General features: G+C 44.5%; 1 protein-coding gene across 2 annotated transcripts; it reads left to right on the top strand.

The window, feature by feature from the left end:
* TBX22 (T-box transcription factor 22) lies at positions 1-27,815 on the top strand. Of its 2 annotated transcripts, none has more exons than XM_069755422.1 (8): positions 1-115; positions 7,315-7,459; positions 11,052-11,153; positions 11,375-11,549; positions 17,358-17,522; positions 17,721-17,785; positions 19,087-19,172; positions 26,984-27,815. In XM_069755422.1, the coding sequence occupies exons 1-8, from the start codon at positions 1-3 to the stop codon at positions 27,553-27,555; spliced, it is 1,425 nt and encodes a 474-aa protein (XP_069611523.1). In that variant the 3' UTR covers positions 27,556-27,815. The 2 variants fall into 2 exon arrangements, with proteins under 2 accessions (XP_069611523.1, XP_069611522.1); XM_069755421.1 differs by having other exon boundaries at positions 7,312-7,459.

Genomic DNA, 27,815 nt, shown 5'->3' with positions numbered 1-27,815 from the left:
ATGGCTCTCAGCTCCCGGGCGCACGCCTTCTCCGTGGAGGCGCTAATGGGCGCTAAGCGGAGAGCGCAGGAGGAGGACGGCGCGGAGGAGCGGAGCGGGCACCGCCAGGACACGGGTTAGTGCCGGGGGGACGGGGGAGGACGGGACCCCAAACCCGGGAGAATGATGGAGGAGGCAGCCGGGAAGATGTGCGCACGGAGGAGACGCCGCGGCCCGTTCTCTGCGGTTCTCTGTGCGGTTTTGGAGCCGCAGTCCGTCCCGACTATGTTTTTTTTTTTTTTTACACCAGTGAGAGTCTGGATCCGATCGTTCATGGACGGGATCCAATTATTATCGTACGATCCTCATTGGTTGTGTCCTGATCGTTATAGTCACATTATCCGATGGTCATTGATTCTCTGTCACTTTTCCTCGCACAAAGTTTTCTTTTGCAGTTTTTTTTTTAGGTAACTTTTTCCTTAGACAAATAGCAGCCGAGTTATGAAATCCACAGATTTTTCGCTGCAGATTTCTCTTTTTGTAATGAACATTTCTGCTTCCAACTTGCCCCAATATCCACATTCGGTTTCTCCCCTTCATTGGGGTCTTTTAGCCCCTGCAGCACCTTTTCCCCTGATTGTTCCTCTCCTGATTTTGGCTACAAATACTGATTAAATACTGACCACATACTGACCGTGTGAACGAGGCCTTGGGGCTCATTTCATGATCAGATTTTGAACAGTCTATGGAGCTGTTCACACCTCTGTGTTTGTTTGTTTTTCATGGACCAAGTTGTCCATCGATCTTGGCAATGCCAGTCTATGGGTCTGTGAAGAAGTCACCGCGACGTCTGATGCCATCGTGTGACGCCCGAGAAACCAGAGAATCCGCCCACAGTTTGGTTTCTTTGCACAGGAAAAATCCATTTCCTGATAGGAAAAACGGAGCAAAAATCTGATTAAAAACACTGGGAAAAATCGTTCAGTTTATTTTTGCATGCGATAAAAATGACAAAACATCATAGAATGATCCTTAACGAGTGGAAGGTTAGGATTGTTTTATAAACGTTTACATTATAAAGTCACTGATGGTAAATACGGACCCCGAGCGACACTGAGGACGCTGTGATGCGTCACACGGACGACAATTGCTCCTTTTTTTTTATTCAAGCACAAGCAAAAAAATGATATCTGAGGCCTCACTAAAGGCGATAATGATTTTCATGCAAAAAAAAAAAGAGACTTTTTTCATATATAGTTGTGTTTTTCCCTTTTTTTTCCCCTATGTACACATCAAAAGCATAAACTCTGAGCATTGCTGTATTTGGGGGAAAAAAGCTCCGAAAATACAAAAAACAAATCTAACGATATCTGACCACAAAATGCCCAGTTTATATCACACCTCATATTTTACTATTGACTTTATATTTATGCTTTGGACACGAAAAGGAGCAAAAGTATTGGGAAAGATCCGGATTTATATTTTTTGTTAAAGTTTAAAGTCATCCTTCCATGACAGGCACAGAGTGTGACCGATCGGATGATCCAGGACATCAGGACTGGGGGATTTATCATCGGTGGATAAAGGACATGGACCAAAGTTGCCAACTTGACTTTTTCTTCTTTTTTTTTTTTTTTTCAGGACAGTTTATCAATATTTTTTACAGACAGATTGTAAATCCAGAATAAATCGTTATCTGATATCTGTCCGTAGCCCATAATTGTCACGTGAAGAAATAAGCTGCAAACTGGAGAACGATGATAATTACAGTAAAAAATAATCTTTCTTCAGATTCCCCCCAATTTTTTTTTTTTTTTTTTGTCTTTTTTTACAGACAGGGCAAATAAAAAAGCCCAATTCTCATGGACCGTCCAGGAATTCCTGGAAAGTTGGCGACCCTGATGTGGACACAGATGTCCCAGGGATCCGTTAAATTTCCTTTCCTGCTGTTTTTTCTTATTTTTGGACGACAGATCATTGGAAATGGATGGAGGCAGTGATAAGTCACGATCATTTCTGGATTCTGACACCAGAATTTGTAGCAGCTGCTCTTTAGCCGGATAAGATCCTTGACATATTATTATTATTATTATTTATTATTATTATTATTTATATAGCACCATTGATTCTATTATTATTATTATTATTTATATTGCACCATTGATTCCATTATTATTATTATTATTATTATTATTATGATTATATAGCACCATTGATTCCATTATTATTATTATTTATATAGACCATTGATTCTATTATTATTATTATTATTATTATTATTATTATCTATATAGCACCATTGATTCCATTATTATTATTATTATGATTATATAGCACCATTGATTCCATTATTATTATTATTATGATTATTTATATAGCACCATTGATTCCATTATTATTATTATTATTATTATTATTATTATTATTATTATTATTATTTATATAGCACCATTGATTCCATGGTGCTGTACACGAGAAGGGGTTACATACAAATATGATGGTTATTATATGTTATAGGGATGCAACTAGATCATATTCTTATATATTATAGATAATATTATATTCTTATATATCATAAATATTCTGATTTATTATATAAGTACAACCAAGTATTGCTCTATACTGCAGGTACAAGATACATTTCTGGTGCATAAAACCCATCAGGTATCAGTACAATGGAATAATACTTCCTACTTGGTGTATCAAAATGTATCACAGTAACAGATGTAGATAATTCTAAACATTCACGGTGTTACACGGTCATTTTATATTACAACTAGATAACGATTTAATCAATTTTACAATTGTAATAGAAGTTAATACTATAAACGTATAACCATTTTTTCACTGTATTATTACATTCTATGTTTATAAAGATCGATCTTCTCACAGATCGTTCATCCGCCAAGTCACCGTGGCTCGAGATCGATCTGAAGGCCATTAAAAAAAAATAATAATAATAAATTGGGGTATGTGCACATGTTGTGGATTTCCTGCGGATCCGCAGCGTTTTTTTTTTCCGTGCAGAAACGCTGCAGATCCCCAAGTGATTTACAGTACAATGTAAATCAATGAGAAAAAACAAACAAACACTGCGCTAATGGTGCGGAAAATTCCGTGCGGAAACGCTGTGGATTAAAAGAAGTTGCATGTCACTTCTTTTTTTGCGGATCTGCAGCGTTTTTGTACCCATTCCATTATAGAAATCCGCAGGTGTAAAAAAACGCAAGAAATCTGCTCAAAATCTGCAGCAAAACCGTACAAAATACGCACAAAAAAAACGCGTCAAATCCGCACCTGCGTTTTCTGCCAAGAGATGCCGAATCCGCACCAAAAATTCCTGAGGCAATTCCGCAACGTGGGCACGTAGCCTTAATGCTGAAAAATAACAAATAATGATACAACTTGATAATGTCATATATATTGACCCCAGTCTATGATAGCATATAATGCACCAGGTGGCAGAATGTTGTATTATAAGATTCTAGAACCATATGAGAACATTATTTGATCATTGATATCATTCTGCCACTAGTTTTACTATATAAAGTGCGGTCACATTCTACGATTCTAGAACATGTTGATTCCGTATAACGGCACCTGGTGCCTTTATATTCCTATAATACTAGATAATAAAAGTGTCATCCTGCCGCACTATTATCACTTTATACCTTTCCTGTAGAAATTCTTATTTATTCTATTACATTACTTGACGTTATATGATAATTTTTGTTTTCTTTCATTTTATCAGGTCTAGTGTAAAATCCTGCAAATGTAGATTTCCACAAATACATCCTGAAGTGTTATAACATCATTCTGCCACATAATGACATCATCTAATCGTGTGCATTATAGCATCATGACAAGTCTAATGCCTCATAATAATATATAATGGCCGCAAAGTATTCTAATATCCTGCAGCTCTGTCACTCCGTAATACCATATAATGACCCCAATATATTATATAGTCATAGATCTAAAACCTTGTAATCCTAAATCATGGCCCCCAGGTGATTTATACTGTCCTGTAGTCGTAATAACTGATAATATTTTAGAACAACATTATTATACTTGTATACACAACACAATATTTGCACCTGATATGTTACAATGTTGCAAAATGCCAATACTGTAACCATGAAGGTGTAATACAATAATGTGATGTTATATTACACTAACATATTATATAGTGAAGCTTGTGAGTTATAATATGCCGTAATACTGTATGAGCCGGAATATACTAGAAGACACTTAGGATATTACTATGTCCTAAAATATTAGATAATAATAAGCCTCCTGCTAATATATTATATACCAAGTGGTTACATTGTAGCGAAACCGAAAGAAATCTTATGAATAAATATTGGAGCTTTATTATTACATAGTACAATAAATAGTCACTGGAGTATTATATTGTCCCGTTATAATGATTCCGATGATGTCTCTATTACTAGATAATATTATATAATGACATTGATGCATTATGTTTTGTCACATAATGATATATAGTGTGTAATAATATCCTTACTGGTAGATAACGCTATATAACGGTATCGGTGCATTACATAGTAACATAGTTAGTAAGGCCGAAAAAAAGACATTTGTCCATCCAGTTCAGCCTATATTCCATCATAATAAATCCCCAGATCTACGTCCTTCTACAGAACCTAATAATTGTATGATACAATATTGTTCTGCTCCAGGAAGACATCCAGGCCTCTCTTGAACCCCTCGACTGAGTTCGCCATCACCACCTCCTCAGGCAAGCAATTCCAGATTCTCACTGCCCTAACAGTAAAGAATCCTCTTCTATGTTGGTGGAAAAACCTTCTCTCCTCCAGACGCAAAGAATGCCCCCTTGTGCCCGTCACCTTCCTTGGTATAAACAGATCCTCAGCGAGATATTTGTATTGTCCCCTTATATACTTATACATGGTTATTAGATCGCCCCTCAGTCGTCTTTTTTCTAGACTAAATAATCCTAATTTCGCTAATCTATCTGGGTATTGTAGTTCTCCCATCCCCTTTATTAATTTTGTTGCCCTCCTTTGTACTCTCTCTAGTTCCATTATATCCTTCCTGAGCACCGGTGCCCAAAACTGGACACAGTACTCCATGTGCGGTCTAACTAGGGATTTGTACAGAGGCAGTATAATGCTCTCATCATGTGTATCCAGACCTCTTTTAATGCACCCCATGATCCTGTTTGCCTTGGCAGCTGCTGCCTGGCACTGGCTGCTCCAGGTAAGTTTATCATTAACTAGGATCCCCAAGTCCTTCTCCCTGTCAGATTTACCCAGTGGTTTCCCGTTCAGTGTGTAATGGTGATATTGATTCCCTCTTCCCATGTGTATAACCTTACATTTATCATTGTTAAACCTCATCTGCCACCTTTCAGCCCAAGTTTCCAACTTATCCAGATCCATCTGTAGCAGAATACTATCTTCTCTTGTATTAACTGCTTTACATAGTTTTGTATCATCTGCAAATATCGATATTTTACTGTGTAAACCTTCTACCAGATCATTAATGAATATGTTGAAGAGAACAGGTCCCAATACTGACCCCTGCGGTACCCCACTGGTCACAGCGACCCAGTTAGAGACTATGCCATTTATAACCACCCTCTGCTTTCTATCACTAAGCCAGTTACTAACCCATTTACACACATTTTCCCCCAGACCAAGCATTCTCATTTTGTGTACCAACCTCTTGTGCGGCACGGTATCAAACGCTTTGGAAAAATCGAGATATACCACGTCCAATGACTCACCGTGGTCCAGTCTATAGCTTACCTCTTCATAAAAACTGATTAGATTGGTTTGACAGGAGCGATTTCTCATAAACCCATGCTGATATGGAGTTAAACAGTTATTCTCATTGAGATAATCCAGAATAACATCCCTCAGAAACCCTTCAAATATTTTACCAACAATAGAGGTTAGACTTACTGGCCTATAATTTCCAGGTTCACTTTTAGAGCCCTTTTTGAATATTGGCACCACATTTGCTATGCGCCAGTCCTGCGGAACAGATCCTGTCGCTATAGAGTCCCTAAAAATAAGAAATAATGGTTTATCTATTACATTACTTAGTTCCCTTAGTACTCGTGGGTGTATGCCATCCGGACCCGGAGATTTATCTATTTTAATCTTATTTAGCCGGTTTTGCATTATATTGTCCCACATTACTGTATGGTGATTATAACGTCCATATCAGATGATAATATCTGTATAATGTCACTGGTGCATTGTCCCATGATATTATGTAATGAGTGTGTGATAATATCCAGTAATACTGAGTTTAGTGTAAATGCTGCCGATCTGATCGGGAAATATTGCTGGATATCAGGGCGTAAAAATCGGATCGCACCCGGACCAGTGTTATTCAGTGGGGCCGAGCCGATGAACACATTTATTCCACTGGCTAAAAATGTCAGTGTACATCATTTCGTTCCGAAAATCCGATGGGACCCCCCCATTCAAGTCTATGGGTGTCAGAAAATAATCTGATGCCACAATTAGGCTGAGTTCACACTTTTTTTTTAAGTCTTTTTTTTATGCGTTTTTTTTTTTTTTTTTAATGCAAATTTTCAGCTACGTTTTTCAGTACCGGCAAATCCTATGAGATTTCAGACGTCTCCTGCGCACACATTGGGTTTTTTTGTCATCAGTATTTTGTGCTTTTCAGCTTTTTTTTTTTTTTTTTTGGACATAGAGCGTGTGCTACAGAATAAAATCTGCTACAGGAACTGAAAGTCCCAGCAAGTCAGTTTATTCTGCGTCTGTCACCCTTTGCATAATGCGAGATGTGGACAATCTGCGCATTTTCAGAATAATGTAACTCAATGGGGCCGTGCAGAAGAGCGATTTTTTTTTTTCACTGACCAAATCTGCATGTGAAACAAAAAAAAAATCACACAAAAAAAATTAAAAATAATGAAAAAAAAAAAATGGCAGCATGCACTAGTTTGTTACAAAACTCGCATGCGCCTCCCATTTCAGGTCTACGGCTCTTTTATGGCTACATTGCAGTCCTGTAACATAAGACACTGACAGTGATTGACAGCTGCTGCGGTAAAAACGGATCAGAATCAGATGACAAGTGTGAACAAAATCCTTGGAGTTTTCTGGACGAAACTGTGACAATTTTTTTTTACTCTGGTGTGAACCTGGTCTAACAAGAAGGACGTTATATTAATGACACTGGGACATAATGTGACATTGCTGAGAACTGGGAGTCTGCAGGATATCATGCTGCATTGCAGCTTCTCCTCTGATGACCCCTGTAAGCCCCCCTAACGGTCGCCCCTCTATACTGCTCTTATCCCAGCAGAGAAAAGACCCAAATCCGCAGCGACTCCGACTCCAGACCCAGCGACGAGCGAAGACAGTGAAGTCCAGGTGGAGCTCCAGGGAGGAGATCTGTGGAGGAGATTCCACCAGATCGGGACCGAGATGATCATCACCAAAGCCGGGAGGTGAGGAAGCGACAAGGACGGCAAAGGATCACGTCCCCCAAATCCTACTGTGCGGCCTACGGTACTAGACCGGAGATTGTGAGCCCGGACCGCCCCAACATCAGGAGGTGGATGTGGGGGGCACATACTTTATATTAATGTCTATGGATGTAGATGAGGACAGAGAAGCCCCCGGAGGTGGATGTGGGGGGCACATACTGTCTCCATATTAATGTCTATGGATGAAGACAGAGAAGCCCCCGGAGGAGGATGTGGGGGGCACATACTGTCTCCATATTAATGTCTATAGATGAGGACAGAGAAGCCCCCGGAGGAGGATGTGGGGGGCACATACTTTCTCCATATTAATGTCTATGGATGTAGATGAGGAGAGAAGCCCCCGGAGGTGGATGTGGGGGGCACATACTGTCTCCATATTAATGTCTATGGATGTAGATGAGGACAGAGAAGCCCCCAGAGGTGGATGTGGGGGGCACATACTTTCTCCATATTAATATCTATGGATGTAGATGAGGACAGAGAAGCCCCCGGAGGTGGATGTGGGGGGCACATACTTTCTCCATATTAATATCTATGGATGTAGATGAGGACAGAGAAGCCCCCGGAGGTGGATGTGGGGGGCACATACTTTCTCCATATTAATGTATATGGATGTAGATGAGGACAGAGAAGCCCCCGGAGGTGGATGAGGGGGGCACATACTTTCTCCATATTAATGTCTATGGATGTAGATGAGGACAGAGAAGCCCCCGGAGGAGGATGTGGGGGCACATACTTTCTCCATATTAATGTCTATGGATGTAGATGAGGACAGAGAAGCCCCCGGAGGAGGATGTGGGGGGCACATACTTTCTCCATATTAATGTCTATGGATGTAGATGAGGACAGAGAAGCCCCCGGAGGAGGATGTGGGGGGCACATACTTTCTCTATATTAATGTCTATGGATGTAGATGAGGACAGAGAAGCCCCCGGAGGAGGATGTGGGGGGGCACATACTTTCTCCATATTAATGTCTATGGATGTAGATGAGGACAGAGAAGCCCCCGGAGGTGGATGTGGGGGGCACATACTTTCTCTATATTAATGTCTATGGATGTAGATGAGGACAGAGAAGCCCCCGGAGGAGGATGTGGGGGGCACATACTTTCTCTATATTAATGTCTATGGATGTAGATGAGGACAGAGAAGCCCCCGGAGGAGGATGTGGGGGGCACATACTTTCCTCCATATTAATGTCTATGGATGTAGATGAGGACAGAGAAGCCCCCGGAGGTGGATGTGGGGGGCACATACTTTCTCCATATTAATGTCTATGGATGTAGATGAGGACAGAGAAGCCCCCGGAGGTGGATGTGGGGGGCACATACTTTATATTAATGTCTATGGATGTAGATGAGGACAGAGAAGCCCCCGGAGGTGGATGTGGGGGGCACATACTGTCTCCATATTAATGTCTATGGATGTAGATGAGGACAGAGAAGCCCCCGGAGGTGGATGTGGGGGGCACATACTTTCTCCATATTAATGTCTTTGGATGTGGATGAGGACAGAGAAGCCCCCGGAGGAGGATGTGGGGGGCACATACTTTCTCCATATTAATGTCTATGGATGTAGATGAGGAGAGAGAAGCCCCCGGAGGTGGATGTGGGGGGCACATACTTTCTCCATATTAATGTCTATGGATGTAGATGAGGACAGAGAAGCCCCCGGAGGTGGATGTGGGGGGCACATACTTTCTCCATATTAATGTCTATGGATGTAGATGAGGAGAGAGAAGCCCCCGGAGGTGGATGTGGGGGGCACATACTTTCTCCATATTAATGTCTATGGATGTAGATGAGGACAGAGAAGCCCCCGGAGGTGGATGTGGGGGGCACATACTGTCTCCATATCAATGTCTATGGATGAAGACAGAGAAGCCCCCGGAGGAGGATGTGGGGGGCACATACTGTCTCCATATTAATGTCTATGGATGTAGATGAGGACAGAGAAGCCCCCGGAGGAGGATGTGGGGGGCACATACTGTCTCCATATTAATGTCTATAGATGTAGATGAGGACAGAGAAGCCCCCGGAGGAGGATGTGGGGGGCACATACTGTCTCCATATTAATGTCTATGGATGTAGATGAGGACAGAGAAGCCCCCGGAGGTGGATGTGGGGGGCACATACTTTCTCCATATTAATGTCTATGGATGTAGATGAGGAGAGAAGCCCCCGGAGGTGGATGTGGGGGGCACATACTTTCTCCATATTAATGTCTATGGATGTAGATGAGGACAGAGAAGCCCCCGGAGGAGGATGTGGGGGGCACATACTGTCTCCATATTAATGTCTATGGATGTAGATGAGGACAGAGAAGCCCCCGGAGGTGGATGTGGGGGGCACATACTTTCTCCATATTAATGTCTATGGATGTAGATGAGGAGAGAAGCCCCCGGAGGTGGATGTGGGGGGCACATACTGTCTCCATATTAATGTCTATGGATGTAGATGAGGACAGTGAAGCCCCCGGAGGTGGATGTGGGGGGCACATACTTTCTCCATATTAACGTCTATGGATGTAGATGAGGACAGAGAAGCCCCCGGAGGAGGATGTGGGGGGCACATACTTTCTCCATATTAATATCTATGGATGTAGATGAGGACAGAGAAGCCCCCGGAGGTGGATGTGGGGGGCACATACTTTCTCCATATTAATGTCTATGGATGTAGATGAGGACAGAGAAGCCCCCGGAGGTGGATGTGGGGGGCACATACTTTCTCCATATTAATGTATATGGATGTAGATGAGGACAGAGAAGCCCCCGGAGGAGGATGTGGGGGGCACATACTTTCTCCATATTAATGTCTATGGATGTAGATGAGGACAGAGAAGCCCCCGGAGGAGGATGTGGGGGACATTTACTTTCTCCATATTAATGTCTATGGATGTAGATGAGGACAGAGAAGCCCCCGGAGGAGGATGTGGGGGGCACATACTTTCTCCATATTAATGTCTATGGATGTAGATGAGGACAGAGAAGCCCCCGGAGGAGGATGTGGGGGGCACATACTTTCTCCATATTAATGTCTATGGATGTAGATGAGGACAGAGAAGCCCCCGGAGGAGGATGTGGGGGGCACATACTTTCTCCATATTAATGTCTATGGATGTAGATGAGGACAGAGAAGCCCCCGGAGGTGGATGTGGGGGGCACATTCTTTTCTCCATATTAATGTCTTTGGATGTGGATGAGGACAGAGAAGCCCCCGGAGGAGGATGTGGGGGGCACATACTTTCTCCATATTAATGTCTATGGATGTAGATGAGGAGAGAAGCCCCCGGAGGTGGATGTGGGGGGGCACATACTATCTCCATATTAATGTCTATGGATGTAGATGAGGACAGTGAAGCCCCCGGAGGTGGATGTGGGGGGCACATACTTTCTCCATATTAATGTCTATGGATGTAGATGAGGACAGAGAAGCCCCCGGAGGTGGATGTGGGGGGCACATACTTTTCTCCCTATAGTGTATATTTATGTACAGGTGATGTTTTTGCTCCTGGTTTTGGTCTGTGTTCTCCCTTATATACTTTCCTCATTATAGGCGGATGTTTCCTTCTGTGCGAATCAAAGTGAAGGGTCTGGACCCCGCTAAGCAGTATTATATCGCTCTGGACGTGGTTCCCGTCGACTCCAAGCGCTACAGGTATGAACGCTATTATGTGTGAGCAGCTCTGTGTGTAGGGTGGGCCGCGACATCCGGCCTCTCTCCCTGTGCGGTTTGTACAGGACGTCGCTCATTAGGTCTCATTCATCGGAATTGTTTAACTATAAAAATGTCATTGTTGCCAAGAGCATCCAATCAGTCCTCAGCTCATATGTTAGCCCCGCCCCCGCGGATCAGCCCTGTCCTCCCTGTCTCTACAGATACGTCTATCACAGCTCACAGTGGATGGTGGCTGGAAACACGGATCATTCCTGCATTTCCCCCCGACTTTACGTGCACCCCGACTCTCCCTGCTCCGGAGAGACCTGGATGAGACAGATCATCAGCTTCGACCGCGTCAAACTCACCAACAACGAGATGGACGACAAAGGACATGTAGGTGTGGAGCCGCGGGACTTACCTTCCAGATCTCTGCATGTTTATCTATTATCTATCTATCTATCTATCTATCTATTTATATCTATCTATCTATCTATCTATCTATCTATCTATCTATCTATCTATCTATCTATCTATCTATTTCTATCTATATCTATCTATCTATTTCTATCTATCTATCTATTTCTATCTATCTATCTATCTATTTCTATCTATTTCTATCTATCTATCTATTTCTATCTATCTATCTATCTATTTCTATCTATATCTATCTATCTATTTCTATCTATCTATCTATTTCTATCTATCTATTATCTATCTATCTATCTCTATCTATCTATCTATTTCTATCTATATCTATCTATTTCTATCTATCTATTTCTATCTATCTATCTATCTATTTCTATCTATCTATCTATTTCTATCTATATCTATCTATCTATTTCTATCTATCTATCTATTTCTATCTATTTATATCTATCTATTTCTATCTATCTATCTATCTATCTATCTATCTATCTATCTATCTATTTCTATCTATCTATTTCTATCTAGCTATCTATTTCTATCTATCTATCTATTTATTTCTATCTATCTATCTATCTATTATCTATCTATCTATCTATCTATCTATCTATCTATTATCTATCTATTATCTATCTATTATCTATCTATCTATCTATCTATCTATCTAGCCAGGCTCGGACTGGCCCATAGAGGAACAGGGCAATCCCCTGGTGGGCCCCTGTGCACATCTGGGCCCCCAACCCCATTGTATGGTCAGTACTTGGCATAATTCGCTTGATTCACTCTGTAAGAAAAAATCCGCATCTCATCATTTATTAACCAAACTACCCAGTTCATTATCATATATACTGTAGATATAGGTACATTTGTGAACAGGGGCAGTGTAATATTTGTATGCAGGTGAAAAGTGGGCCCCCCAAAGTCAATGTTACTGGTGGCCCTTGGCACCCCAGTCCGACACTGTATCTATTAATCCATCACATTTTTCATGTAAGTAAATTGTTTCGATAATGATAGAGATGGAATCATTGCTCTTAACGATTATTCTGCAAACATAAAGTTACAAATAGAGGAAACCTCGCTGGAACGCTATTTCCAATAATTATCTGCGGAGAATTATGACTGGATTGTGCCTTGTAAAAATGACAATTAATAGTGATGATTAATGATTTATAATGGGATCGGTTTTCTGAGATTCCCTGGTTCCATTTATTCCAGCAAAGACCCGACCTCCAGCAGCCGGAATACCGAGTGTCGGCTTCCGAACCAGGGGAGACGAGCCCCTCTTCTGTGACCCCGCAGTCACTCTCCTCATATGTGGCAGAAAACATCTGATTTATTAATGCAGCTCCAGATATAATCTGACAGAAGTCAGGCAAAAGGCCAACAAGTAATTGTGTGACTGGTGGAGGGACGGCGTCTAAAGACAACAGGTGCAATATGGAGTAGAAGTACATCATCGGGCTGAGATGGCAGGTCACCACTGGTCACTACTGGTCACCGTCACTACTGGTCACCGCCACTACTGGTCACCACGGGTCACCACTGGTCACCACCAGTCACTGTCACTACTGGTCACTACTGGTCACCACCAGTCACTGTCACTACTGGTCACCACTGGTCACCACCAGTCACTGTCACTACTGGTCACTACTGGTCACCACCAGTCACTGTCACTACTGGTCACCACTGGTCACCACCAGTCACTGTCACTACTGGTCACCACCAGTCACTGTCACTACTGGTCACCACGGGTCACCACTGGTCACCACCAGTCACTGTCACTACTGGTCACTACTGGTCACCACCAGTCACTGTCACTACTGGTCACTACTGGTCACCACCAGTCACTGTCACTACTGGTCACTACTGGTCACCACCAGTCACTGTCACTACTGGTCACTACTGGTCACCACCAGTCACTGTCACTACTGGTCACTACTGGTCACCACCAGTCACTGTCACTACTGGTCACCACTGGTCACTACTGGTCACCGTCACTACTGGTCACCACTGGTCACCACCAGTCACTGTCACTACTGGTCACTACTGGTCACCTCTGGTCACTACTGGTCACCACCAGTCACTTCACTACTTGTCACCACTGGTCACTACTGGTCACTACTGGTCACCACCAGTCACTGTCACTACTGGTCACTACTGGTCACCACTGGTCTCTACTGGTCACTGTCACTACTTGTTGTCACTACTGGTCACCACTGGTCACTACTGATCACCACTGGTCACCACCAGTCACTGTCACTACTTGTCACTACTGCTCACCACTGGTCACTACTGGTCATCACCAGTCACTGTCACTACTTGTCACTACTGGTCACCACTGGTCACTACTGGTCACTACTGGTCATCACCAGTCACTGTCACTACTGGTCACCACTGGTCACTATTGGTCACCATTTGTCACTACAGGTCACTACTGGTCACTGTGAGATGACTTGATAGATGACTGATGATGTCACACTGATGATGTCACACTGATGATGTCACACTGATGATGCAATGATTTAGAAATTTCTTTTAACCAGGGGTATAACTATAATGGGTGCAGGGGCTGCAGTCACACTTGGACCCTGGAGCCTAAGGGGCCCAAACAGTCCTTCTGGTCTATATTAAAAGACCCAAACTTTTCCCTACCCTTGATGGTTAGGGGTTCTGTTGGAGAATTTGCATTGGGATCCACAAGCTTCAATTACGTCACGTCTTATCGCCATATTCTATCACATAAAACAGATCATAAAGTGAAGGTTGGATATTTTGTGTCCACCATTGTGCCCGGCCGTGTCCCCCATTGTGCAGTGTCCCCTCTTCTTCTTACAACAGTCCGTAAACGTAGGGCAAGTGAGGAGACAATCGCTGGAGTTTTGTGGGAGGAACGTTGTCCCTTTCTTGTCTGATGTCGGGGTCTTGTTGCTCCTCAGTTCAGGGTCTTTGCTGAATTTTTCGTTTCATAATGGGCTAAACTTTTCTATTGGCGGAAGGTCCTGACTGCAGCGGCCGGATGATCACTCAGATTCCTCTGCGGAGCCATGCTGCTATGATGGATGTGGTTTACCATTGTCCTGCTGACATATACAAGGTCTTCTCTGGAATAGATATTGTCTGGATTGAGCAGATGTTGTTCTATCACCTCTATATAATGTTCAGCATTGATGGCGCCTCTCATGTGTGCGCTGCCAGGGACATAGGCACTAATGCCCACCATACATAAGAGATGCAGAACTGTGTGCTGATAAGCTGAATGGTTTCCTCAATAATGAGCTCGACAGTTTCTCTCCTCAATAACAAGCTGGATGGTAACTCTCCTCAATAATGAGCTGGGTGGTTCCTCTCCTTGATAATGAACTTGTTGGTAACTCTTCTCCATAACTAGCTGGATGGTCCCTTTCCTCGATAACAAGCTAGATGGTCCCTCTCCTCGATAGCAAGCTGGATGGTCCCTCTCCTCGATAAGCTGGATGGTCCCTCTCCTGGATAACAAGCTGGATGGTTTCTCTCCTCGATAACAAGCTGGATGGTCCCTCTCCTCAATAATAAGCTGGATGGTCCCTCTCCTCGATAACGATCTGGATAGTTCCTTTTCTCGACAATGAGCTGGATTGTCCCTTTCCTTAATAACAAACTGGATGGTCCCGCCCCAATAACAAGCTGGATGGTCCCTCTCCTCGATAACTAGCTGGATAGTTCCTTTTCTCGACAATGAGTTGGATTGTCCCTCTCCTTAATAACGAGCTGGATGGTCCGTCTCCTCGATAACAAGCTGGATGTTTACTCTCCTCAATAACAAACTGGATGGTCCCTCCTCAATAAGAAGATGGATGGTCCCTCGCCTCTATAACAAGCTGGATTGTTCCTCTCTTACTGCGTCCGCAGGCTATGACATCCGAGGTTCTCATAAAGAATTTCACATTTTCACCACAGAACAGTTTTCCATTTTGCCTCCATACATTATAAATGCACTTCCTCCCAGAGAAGACGGCAGCATTTCTGGATTATGTAGATTTGCGGATTCTTTACATGATAGATATTTCACTTACATTTGTGGATTGTACGGCGACCTGTGATCACAGTGAGATCTGATTGTCTGGAGATCCCGAGCCTCCAATAGTGACCGTCGTCCTTGTCACTTGTGCACATGGCTCTCTCCATAATCTCTGAATCTTCTGATGATATTATGTGCTGTAGATGGAGGAAATTCAAAGTCGTAGTAGTTTTATGTTAAGGAATATTTTTTTCAATTTGTTCCATCATTGTTAGATGCAGATCGGTGATCTCCGACCATCTTTGCTCCTGGGAGACTCTGCCTCTTCTGCCTTTTTCCAGTCTATTATTATCCTTGGCCCAACTTTATTGAGCTGTCACTTTCATGAATTTCTAAATAAGTTCATATAATCAGATAAGATGGAAAAATGTCCACCGTTCACTTTGTGATCTGTTCTGTGTGAATGAAATATGTTGATAAGAGATTTCCAGATAGTTAGTTCTTGTTCTCTTTACATTTTCCACAGCATCCAATCTTTTTTGGTGTTGGGTTTGTATGTACACCGTACGGTCACATAAACCCCTTATACCTATGTGTCTGTATATGACCCCCAGTGACGTGTGGGGGCCGCATTCATCTTCTTTGCCCTGTGCTCCACAGTCCTGAAATTCCACCATTTGGCAGCAACAGATGTGTCATTGGTCACAGCACATTACTCCGGTCACTGGATGCCCAGTGTGACCCCGTCCAGCACGACACTCGCACATCACAGCAACATCAATGTCACCAGCATCAAGAGACCCCCAAAAACATAGGTTTCATAGGTGTCTGACGCCATCCCTGCACATTGTTAGGTGCACAATAAGCTTCATGTAAAGTCACGTGATCTGTGGGTGTGGGGTTATGTCTGGGGTCTCATGATCTTTGGCGTGCGGGGATCATATCTGGGGCCTTGTGATCTGTAGTGTGCAGGGGATTATGTCTTGGGTTTCGCGATCTATGGGGTGCGGTGCGGGGTTATGTCCGGGGTCTTGTGATCTGCGGGGCGTCACATCTGCGGACATGATATTTGGGGTGAGGGGGGTTATGTCGCAGGTCTCATGATCTGTGGAATGGGGGTTATGTCTGGGGTCTTGTACTCTTTGGGGTGCAGGGGGTTATGTCTGGGGTCTTGTAATCTTTGGGGTGCAGGGCGTTATGTCTGGGGTCTTGTAATCTTTGGGGTACAGGGGGTTATGTATGGGGTCTTGTAATCTTTAGGGTACAGGGGGTTATGTATGGGGTCATGTAATCGTTGGGGTGCAGGGGATTATGTCTGATGTCTTGTAATCTTTGGGGTACAGGGGGATATGTCTGGGGCCTTGTAATCTTTGGGGTGCAGGGGGTTATGTCTGGGGTCTTGTAATCTTTGTGGTGCAGGGGGTTATGTCTGGGGTCTTGTAATCTTTGTGGTGCAGGGGGTTATGTCTGGGGTCTTGTAATCCTTGGGGTGCAGGGGGTTATGTCTGGGGTCTTGTAATCTGGGGGGGATTTAAAGTCCTGAGCTCTGCGCCTCTGATATAGTAAAGTGCAGGGTCTGAAGCCTCCGCACGTCACTTTATGTACAAACACCTGTGTGTGGCGCCGGTAGATTGTGGGGTCCTTTTTCCGCTGCCATTATTCTGCCGGCCCTCTGTACAGTCACTTGATTTTGCAGGGAAACAGCGGAGTCATCTACAAGACGGATAACAATGGCGGCCGTGCGCTGCTGACTGGTAATTCTTCTTTTTTGTTTGCAGATCATCCTGCAGTCGATGCACAAGTACAAGCCCCGGGTCCACGTCATAGTCCAGGACTCACGCTTTGACCTGTCTCAGATTCATTCGTTACCAGCAGACGGGGTGAAGACGTTTTCATTCAAAGAAACAGAATTCACCACGGTGACAGCGTATCAGAACCAGCAGGTGGGGGCGCCGTCGTGTCATATGGGCAGCGGGGAATAGTCTATAGGGTTATAGAGCACAACAATTCCAAGAAAATAGCCTAGAAAATAGAAAGCTAAAAAATACCCTGTACCACATACATCAATCCCAAATCAGCAGATCAGATTCTACAATCGTATGTCCATATTACTGCTTCATGAAGAATCATTTTCTCCATAGATAACAAAGTTGAAAATTGACAGAAATCCATTTGCAAAAGGCTTTAGAGACCCAGGAAGGAACAGGTAATAACTACTATAATACTGCCCCTATGTACAAGAATATAACTACTATAATACTGCCCCTATGTACAGGAATATAACTACTATAATACTGCCCCTATGTACAAGAATATAACTACTATAATACTGCTCCCTATATACAAGAATATAACTACTATAATACTGCCCCTATGTACAAGAATATAACTACTATAATACTGCTCCTATGTACAAGAATATAACTACTATAATACTGCTCCTATGTACAAGCATATAACTACTATAATACCGCCCCTATGTATAAGAATATAACTGCTATAATATTGCCCCTATGTACAAAAATATAACTACTATAATACTGCTCCTATATACAAGAATATAACTACTATAATACTGCCTCTATGTACAAGAATATAACTACTATAATACTGCCCCTATGTACAAGAATATAACTACTATAATACTGCTCCTATGTACAAGAATATAACTACTATAATACTGCTCCTATGTACAAGAATATAACTACTATAATACTGCTCCTATATACAAGAATATAACTACTATAATACTGCTCCTATGTACAAGAATATAACTACTATAATACTGCTCCTATGTACAACAATATAACTACTATAATACTGTCCCTCTGTGCAAGAATATAACTACTATAATACTGCTCCTATGTACAAGAATATAACTACTATAATACTGCTCCTATGTACAAGAATATAACTACTATAATACTGCTCCTATGTACAAGAATATAACTACTATAATATTGCCCCTATGTACAAGAATATAACTACTATAATACTGTCCCCTATGTACAAGAATATAACTACTATAATACTGCCCCTATGTACAAGAATATAACTACTATAATACTGCTCCTATATACAAGAATATAACTACTATAATACTGCTCCTATATACAAGAATATAACTACTATAATACTGCTCCTATGTACAAGAATATAACTACTATAATACTGCTCTTATGTACAAGAATATAACTACTATAATATTGCCCCTATGTACAAGAATATAACTACTATAATACTGCTCCTATGTACAATAATATAACTACTATAATACTGCCCCTATGTACAAGAATATAACTACTATAATACTGCCCCTATGTACAAGAATATAACTACTATAATACTGCCACTATGTACAAGAATATAACTACTATAATACTGCTCCTATGTACAAGAATATAACTACTATAATACTGCCCCTACGTGTAGGAATATATCTTTTAATCTTTTTTGCTGCCTTCATCTTCCAAGACGTGGGCTGATCATGAGACTTTTGTGTTTTAGGGGCGTTCTGGATGGTCTTCTTGAGCACTACCCCTGGAGATCTTCTCTTTCCTTAGACTTTAAGGCCTTCGGGGCAGACCCAGCTGGTAAGAGGCTTTGCAGTTACTCGCGGATCTCTTGCTCGGTTGCACGTTACATTATGAGGTGTCGGTGATTTGGGGAACATGGAATCTGTATTACGGCCGCTGTTCAGGGAGTTGTCAGACATCACTTGCTATAAATCTGCTCTGTATCCATTCACTGTAGTGTAAGTTGCTATACAGGGGTTGTCGCCCATAATGAAACCTGCACCCGCACCATCGCAAACCCAAAAACAAACTTTGACCCTAATTTATTATTTGTGTTTCTTTTTTTTTTTTAAGTTACTTTTATTTACTTATTTCGTTTTTGTCTTGATTCATTTTCGACTTTTATGCCAAATTCTTTAAAATGGTGGAGGAGGCTCAAGAGTTTTTTGAAAAGAAAAAAATGCTCTTTATTTTTGTGTATAAAAATATTTGCAACTTTTTGCCTAAACAGTCGCATGTTCCCCTAAAATGTTGCAAATCTTACATAAAAACGTAAATATCCATAAAATCTCTCCAAAGGACTGGAGCACAATTGCACAAAAATGTTGCCACTTTTTAAAAAGTCACAAATCATAGATCATCCGAAGCATCTGGATCCAGTGAACACATAATATAGACTTTAAAAAAGGCTCAAATTAAAAGAAGAATAAAACACAAATGAAAAACGCCAATGACTTAGAAAAAACTAGACAAAGAAAAGGCTCAAATGCAATAATAATTCAGATGCTACATTCTGCATGAACAGAATGTGAAGAACAGAGCGAACCCTGCGCAGAGCGACCCTGTGCGATCCCTGCGCAGAGCGACCCTGTGCGAACCCTGCGCAGAGCGACCCTGTGCGAACCCTGCGCAGAACGACCCTGTGCGAACCCTGCGCAGAGCGACCCTGTGCGAACCCTGCGCAGAGCGACCCTGTGCGAACCCTGCGCAGAGCGACCCTGTGCGAACCCTGCGCAGAGCGACCCTGTGCGAACCCTGCGCAGAGCGACCCTGTGCGAACCCTGCGCAGAGCGACCCTGTGCGATCCCTGCGCAGAGCGACCCTGTGCGAACCCTGCGCAGAGCGACCCTGTGCGAACCCTGCGCAGAACGACCCTGTGCGCAGCTGGGAACTGGACACAATGTGTCAGTGCCGACAGTGCTGAGGCTTCCATACTGACACTTTGTAACAATAGGAGACAATTCTGTGCAGCTGGGAGAGTTTACTGTGCAGACTGGATACAATTGTCAGAACTCATTCACATGTCTGTGTTTATTTACATATGCAAAAAATGCTCCAAGGGTCCTGGGTGTTTTGGATTTGAGGCTCCTCAGTGTTTTGGATCTGAGGGTCTTTGATGTTTTGGATCTGAGGATCCTCTGCGTTTTGGATCTCAGGGTCCTCTGTGTTTTGGATCTGAGGGTCTTTGATGTTTTGGATCTGAGGATCCTCTGCGTTTTGGATCTCAGGGTCCTCTGTGTTTTGGATCTGAGGGTCCTCTGTGTTTTGGATCTGAGGGTCCTCTGCGTTTTGGATCTGAGGGGTCCTCTGCGTTTTGGATCTGAGGGTCCTCTGTGTTTTGGATCTGAGGGTCCTCTGCGTTGTGGATCTGAGGGTCTCTGCGTTTTGGATCTGAGGGTCCTCTGCGTTTTGGATCTGAGGGTCTTGGTGTTTTGGATCTGAGGGTCCTCTGTGATTTGGATCTGAGGGGTCCTCTGCGTTTTGGATCTGAGGGTCCTCTGCGTTTTGGATCTGAGGGTCCTTGGTATTTTGGATCTGAGGGTCCTTGGTATTTTGGATCTGAGGATCCTCTGCGATTTGGATCTGAGCGGTCCTCTGCGTTTTGGATATGAGGATCCTCTGCGTTTTGGATATGAGGGGTCCTCTGCGTTTTGAATCTGAGGGTCCTCTGCGTTTTGGGTCTGAGGGTCCTCTGTGTTTTTGATCTGAGGGTCCTCTGCGTTTTGGATCTGAGGATCCTCTGCGATTTGGATCTGAGGGGTCCTCTGCGTTTTGAATCTGAGTGTCCTCTGCGTTTTGGATCTGAGGGTCCCCTGCGTTTTGGATCTGAAGGGTGCTCTGCGTTTTGGATCTGAGGGTCTTGGTGTTTTGGATCTGAGGGTCCTCAGTGTTTTGGATCTGAGGGTCCTCTGCATTTTGAATCTGAGGGTCCTCTGCGTTGTGGATCTGAGGGTCCTCTGCGTTGTGGATCTGAGGGTCTTGGTGTTTTGGATCTGAGGGTCCTCTGCGTTTTGAATCTGAGGGTCCTCTGCGTTCTGGATCTGAGAGTCCTCTGTGTTTTGGATCTGAGGGTCCTCTGCGTTTTGGATCTGAGGGTCCTCTGCGTTCTGGATCTGAGAGTCCTTGGTGTTTTGGATCTGAGGGTCCTCTTTGAATCTGAGGGTCCTCAATGTTTTGGATCTGAGGGTCCTCTGTGTTTTGGATCTGAGGGTCCTCTGCGTTTTGGATCTGAGGGTCCTCTGTGTTTTGGATCTGAGGGTCCTCTGCGTTTTGGATCTGAGGGTCCTCTGCGTTTTGGATCTGAGGGTCCTCTGTGTTTTGGATCTGGGGGTCCTCTGTGTTTTGGATCTGAGTGTCCTCTGTGTTTTGGATCTCAGGGTCTTCTGTGTTTTGGATCTGAGTGTCCTCTGTGTTTTGGATCTGAGTGTCCTCTGTGTTTTGGATCTGAGTGTCCTCTGTGTTTTGGATCTGAGGGTCCTCTGTGTTTTGGATCTGAGGGTCCTCTGTGTTTTGGGTCTGAGGGTCCTCTGTGTTTTGGATCTGAGGGTCCTCTGTGTTTTGGATCTGAGGGTCCTCTGTGTTTTGGGTCTGAGGGTCCTCTGTGTTTTTGATCTGAGGGTCCTCTGTGTTTTTGATCTGAGGGTCCTCTGTGTTTTTGATCTGAGGGTCCTCTGTGTTTTGGATCTGAGGGTCCTCTGCGTTTTGGATCTGAGGGTCCTCTGTGTTTTGGATCTCAGGGGCCTCTGCGTTTTTGGATCTGAAGGTCCTCTGCGTTTTGGATCTGAGGGTCCTCTGCGTTTTGGATCTGGGGGTCCTCTGTGTTTTGAATCTGAGGGTCCTCTGTGTTTTGGATCTCAGGGTCCTCTGTGTTTTGGATCTGAGGGTCCTCTGCGTTTTGGATCTGGGGGTCCTCTGTGTTTTGGATCTGAGGGTCCTCTGCGTTTTGGATCTGAGGGTCCTCTGTGTTTTGGATCTGGGGGTCCTCTGTGTTTTGGATCTGAGGGTCCTCTGTGTTTTGGATCTCAGGGTCTTCTGTGTTTTGAATCTGAGTGTCCTCTGTGTTTTGGATCTGAGGGTCCTCTGTGTTTTGGATCTGAGTGTCCTCTGTGTTTTGGATCTGAGTGTCCTCTGTGTTTTGGATCTGAGGGTCCTCTGCGTTTTTGGATCTGAAGGTCCTCTGCGTTTTGGATCTGAGGGTCCTCTGTGTTTTGGATCTGAGTGTCCTCTGTGTTTTGGATCTGAGGGTCCTCTGTGTTTTGGATCTGAGGGTCCTCTGTGTTTTGGGTCTGAGGGTCCTCTGTGTTTTGGATCTGAGGGTCCTCTGTGTTTTGGATCTGAGGGTCCTCTGTGTTTTGGGTCTGAGGGTCCTCTGTGTTTTTGATCTGAGGGTCCTCTGTGTTTTTGATCTGAGGGTCCTCTGTGTTTTGGATCTGAGGGTCCTCTGCGTTTTGGATCTGAGGGTCCTCTGTGTTTTGGATCTCAGGGGCCTCTGCGTTTTTGGATCTGAAGGTCCTCTGCGTTTTGGATCTGAGGGTCCTCTGCGTTTTGGATCTGGGGGTCCTCTGTGTTTTGAATCTGAGGGTCCTCTGTGTTTTGGATCTCAGGGTCCTCTGTGTTTTGGATCTGAGGGTCCTCTGCGTTTTGGATCTGGGGGTCCTCTGTGTTTTGGATCTGAGGGTCCTCTGCGTTTTGGATCTGAGGGTCCTCTGTGTTTTGGATCTGGGGGTCCTCTGTGTTTTGGATCTGAGGGTCCTCTGTGTTTTGGATCTCAGGGTCTTCTGTGTTTTGAATCTGAGGGTCCTCTGTGTTTTGGATCTGAGGGTCCTCTGTGTTTTGGATCTGAGGGTCCTCTGTGTTTTGGATCTGAGTGTCCTCTGTGTTTTGGATCTGAGTGTCCTCTGTGTTTTGGATCTGAGTGTCCTCTGCGTTTTGGATCTGAGGGTCCTCTGCGTTTTTGGATCTGAAGGTCCTCTGCGTTTTGGATCTGAGGGTCCTCTGCGTTTTGGATCTGAGAGTCCTCTGTGTTTTGGATCTCAGGGTCTTCTGTGTTTTGGATCTGAGGGTCCTCTGCGTTTTGGATCTGAGAGTCCTCTGTGTTTTGGATCTCAGGGTCTTCTGTGTTTTGGATCTGAGGGTCCTCTGCGTTTTGGATCTGAGGGTCCTCTGCGTTTTGGATCTGAGGGTCCTCTGTGTTTTGGATCTGGGGGTCGTCTGTGTTTTGGATCTGAGGGTCCTCTGTGTTTTGGATCTCAGGGTCTTCTGTGTTTTGAATCTGAGTGTCCTCTGTGTTTTGGATCTGAGGGTCCTCTGTGTTTTGGATCTGAGTGTCCTCTGTGTTTTGGATCTGAGTGTCCTCTGTGTTTTGGATCTGAGGGTCCTCTGTGTTTTGGATCTCAGGGTCTTCTGTGTTTTGGATCTGAGGGTCCTCTGTGTTTTGGGTCTGAGGGTCCTCTGTGTTTTGGATCTGAGGGTCCTCTGTGTTTTGGATCTGAGTGTCCTCTGTGTTTTGGATCTGAGTGTCCTCTGTGTTTTGGATCTGAGGGTCCTCTGTGATTTGGATCTGAGGGTCCTCTGTGTTTTTGATCTGAGGGTCCTCTGTTTTTGATCTGAGGGTCCTCTGTGTTTTGGATCTGAGGGTCCTCTGTGTTTTGGATCTGAGGGTCCTCTGTGTTTTGGGTCTGAGGGTCCTCTGTGTTTTTGATCTGAGGGTCCTCTGTGTTTTTGATCTGAGGGTCCTCTGTGTTTTGGATCTGAGGGTCCTCTGCGTTTTGGATCTGAGGGTCCTCTGTGTTTTGGATCTCAGGGGCCTCTGCGTTTTTGGATCTGAAGGTCCTCTGCGTTTTGGATCTGAGGGTCCTCTGCGTTTTGGATCTCAGGGTCTTCTGTGTTTTGGATCTGAGGGTCCTCTGTGTTTTGGGTCTGAGGGTCCTCTGTGTTTTGGATCTGAGGGTCCTCTGTGTTTTGGATCTGAGTGTCCTCTGTGTTTTGGATCTGAGTGTCCTCTGTGTTTTGGATCTGAGGGTCCTCTGTGATTTGGATCTGAGGGTCCTCTGTGTTTTTGATCTGAGGGTCCTCTGTTTTTGATCTGAGGGTCCTCTGTGTTTTGGATCTGAGGGTCCTCTGCGTTTTGGATCTGAGGGTCCTCTGTGTTTTGGATCTCAGGGGCCTCTGCGTTTTTGGATCTGAAGGTCCTCTGCGTTTTGGATCTGAGGGTCCTCTGCGTTTTGGATCTGGGGGTCCTCTGTGTTTTGAATCTGAGGGTCCTCTGTGTTTTGGATCTCAGGGTCCTCTGTGTTTTGGATCTGAGGGTCCTCTGTGTTTTGGATCTGGGGGTCCTCTGTGTTTTGGATCTGAGGGTCCTCTGTGTTTTGGATCTCAGGGTCCTCTGTGTTTTGGATCTGAGTGTCCTCTGTGTTTTGGATCTGAGTGTCCTCTGTGTTTTGGATCTGAGGGTCCTCTGTGATTTGGATCTGAGGGTCCTCTGTGTTTTTGATCTGAGGGTCCTCTGTTTTTGATCTGAGGGTCCTCTGTGTTTTGGATCTGAGCGTCCTCTGTGTTTTGGATCTGAGGGTCCTCTGTGTTTTGGATCTGAGCGTCCTCTGTGTTTTGGTTCTGAGGGTCCTCTGTGTTTTGGATCTGGGGGTCCTCTGTGTTTTGGATCTGAGGGTCCTCTGTGTTTTGGATCTGAGGGTCCTCTGTGTTTTGGATCTGAGAGTCCTCTGCGTTTTGGATCTGGGGGTCCTCTGTGTTTTGGATCTGAGGGTCCTCTGTGTTTTGGATCTGAGGGTCCTCTGTGTTTTGGATCTGAGGGTCCTCTGTGTTTTGGATCTCAGGGTCCTCTGTGTTTTGGATCTGAGAGTCCTCTGCGTTTTGGATCTGGGGGTCCTCTGTGTTTTGGATCTGGGGGTCCTCTGTGTTTTGGATCTGAGGGTCCTCTGTGTTTTGGATCTGAGGGTCCTCTGTGTTTTGGATCTCAGGGTCCTCTGTGTTTTGGATCTGAGGGTCCTCTGTGTTTTGGATCTGAGGGTCCTCTGTGTTTTGGATCTGAGTTGTCTGTGCTCTGTGTGTCAGTTTTTACCATCATTTTCAGTGATTTTTCCTCTATGGATAATATCTGCCAGCTTCTCCTGTACATCGCAGGGTTAATCACGGACAGCGCTTGGATGGTACACTGATGCCGTCCGTGGGCTGTCAGTGATCTGCATATCCTTATAGACACATATTGGCACTTTTCATCTTTGAAGTTGGTAAAATAAGGGGCACATCTCTGTAATTTTTGCACGGACACACGTTCCGCAGAAAAGCACGGACATGTGAACATAGACTGTAATGGGTACACGCTGTGTCTGTAGAAATCACGTATAGAACACGTCCATAAAACACGGATTGAGGCCTAATAGACCAGGGCTGTATCATCCGTGTGCAGCAGCTCCTCTGCCTCTTGGATGCCGGCGACCGTGCGCTCCTGAGGATTGACAGACCGGACCGGACACATGATCGGGCCCCTGCTCCGCACTGCTCCAGTGATCCGGGCAACTTCAGAGCGACACATACCGCCTCTAATACATACAGACTGACTGTGACACCTGCCCCTTACCTAGGTAACCGACCACTCTGACACTGCACGGGTGGCTGGTTACCATGGCAACAACATGTCCACTTTCTTCCATTCTTGAAAGCCAAAAGGTAAACTGCGAAGTAGCTCTTTTTTTTTTACAAGCATTTTACAATTATTATTATTTAGTTATTATGTGACGGTATTACTCGTACTGTGAAGGCAATGGATGGCAGTAATGATTATTAGGTGACAGTGTTGTGTAGACATTGTGCGCGGCTATTATTGGGCACTATATAGTTATATATTGTGTATATATATAATATGTACAGTGTGGGCACCGTATGACGGTACATGTGTATGTATGGGGCCCTACGTATTCATTTTTTTGTGTTCATTCTTCCCTTAATTAACGATGTTATTGATCACTAATGACAATTGATGAGAATGATTATTTCCCCTCGTTCCCGGCATCTTTTCCCTCCGGGGCGGCAGTGTCGATAGTTTCTCATTCATTCGTCACATCGGTCTGTTCGAGGACGCGGATCGGGAATCGCCACATGTTGCATTTTTTGTTTTGCCAGTTTTGTAGTAGAAGTAGTCGGAGGACCACCGAGGCCGTTCTGACGTCTGTTGAGGAGCAAGAAATCTGAGTTTGATGCCACAGATGAAGGGGTCTTCCATAAATAAAGTTTTTAACTCCGTCGGCTGGCTCTAAATATGATTACGGAAATATAATCCGCTTTATTCCCCTGCCCCGGCTCTCCACCGCAGCTCTGGTCTTCATTGCATTGGTGGCACCATGACTATAGCGCCCATGACCACTGCAGACAATCACGGAAGTCAATAGCTCTCATGATGTAGACAGCACAATCAGCAGAGGCCACGAGTGTTGTTTTCGGGGTTAAAAACTGTGTTCATGTAATGATTTTATCGATGATCGTTCCTACAGTGACCAGTAATGATTGGTGCTGAATACTATGGCGATGTCTGATGATTATTGATGACTTATGATGATGATTATTACTCCTGATGATTGTTCTCTCGTGCACAGGAGGAAGCTCCGGTTCGTCTCCGCTCACGCCCAGTGGGGGCGCTCCATCCCCTCTTCTGTCTCCATCTTGTTCCCCTCCTACGTTTCACCTGCCCGCCGGGAGTCTTCACTGCTCGGAGACCTATCTCCACCACATAAGCGCCCCGTTCTGCTACAAGATCTGCCCCAGCGGCATCCTAAGACCCCGGTCTCTGCTGGATAAGCCCGCATCCCCGGGGGGGCACATACTTTCTCCTCTCATGGTGGACGTTCCTTTCTTGTCTACGTTTGGCATCTCCAGACACAACAAACTGGAAACGTTCAAGGGTCACAGCGTCCCCGGAGCGGCCGCCACCAGCCCCATGTTGTACGGGATTCCCACATCTGGGAACATTTTCCCTCTCGCCCGGGAAACCCTAAACTGCTCCTTGCACCCGCCCTATGGCTTCTACGGCTACAACTTCTCCGTGCCGTCACATCTCATCACCGCAGCCGGGAATGTACAGACGACTGACACTTGTCCCAGCTCATTCAGAGACATCCGGCCCGGAGCCTCCCGCTGGACGCCCTCGTCTGTCAATCATTGCCTGTAATGGACGCTCACGGGGGATGATGGGAATGGAGATAATTATTTAATGTTGGATAACGAGCCGGAAGATGCCGAGACCCTCGTGAGGAGCAACCGGGAACTTCAGGTGTTCTGTGCATTGATGAGGACGCCGCACGGCTCCGCGGTCCCGTAGGACGGACATTTACTGTGTAGTTTATGTATTTCCGCCTTTTGCTTTGTCCATTTTATTATTCTGAACTTTCTGAATATTCAGCGCAATTGATACGTAATAAATCGTGACTC

The sequence above is a fragment of the Ranitomeya imitator genome, chromosome 2 (assembly GCF_032444005.1).
Source record: "Ranitomeya imitator isolate aRanImi1 chromosome 2, aRanImi1.pri, whole genome shotgun sequence".
NCBI classification, from domain to species: Eukaryota; Metazoa; Chordata; class Amphibia; order Anura; family Dendrobatidae; genus Ranitomeya; species Ranitomeya imitator.
The sequence above is the reverse complement of the archived record's forward strand: the minus strand, read 5'-3'. Positions and strand labels throughout refer to the sequence as shown.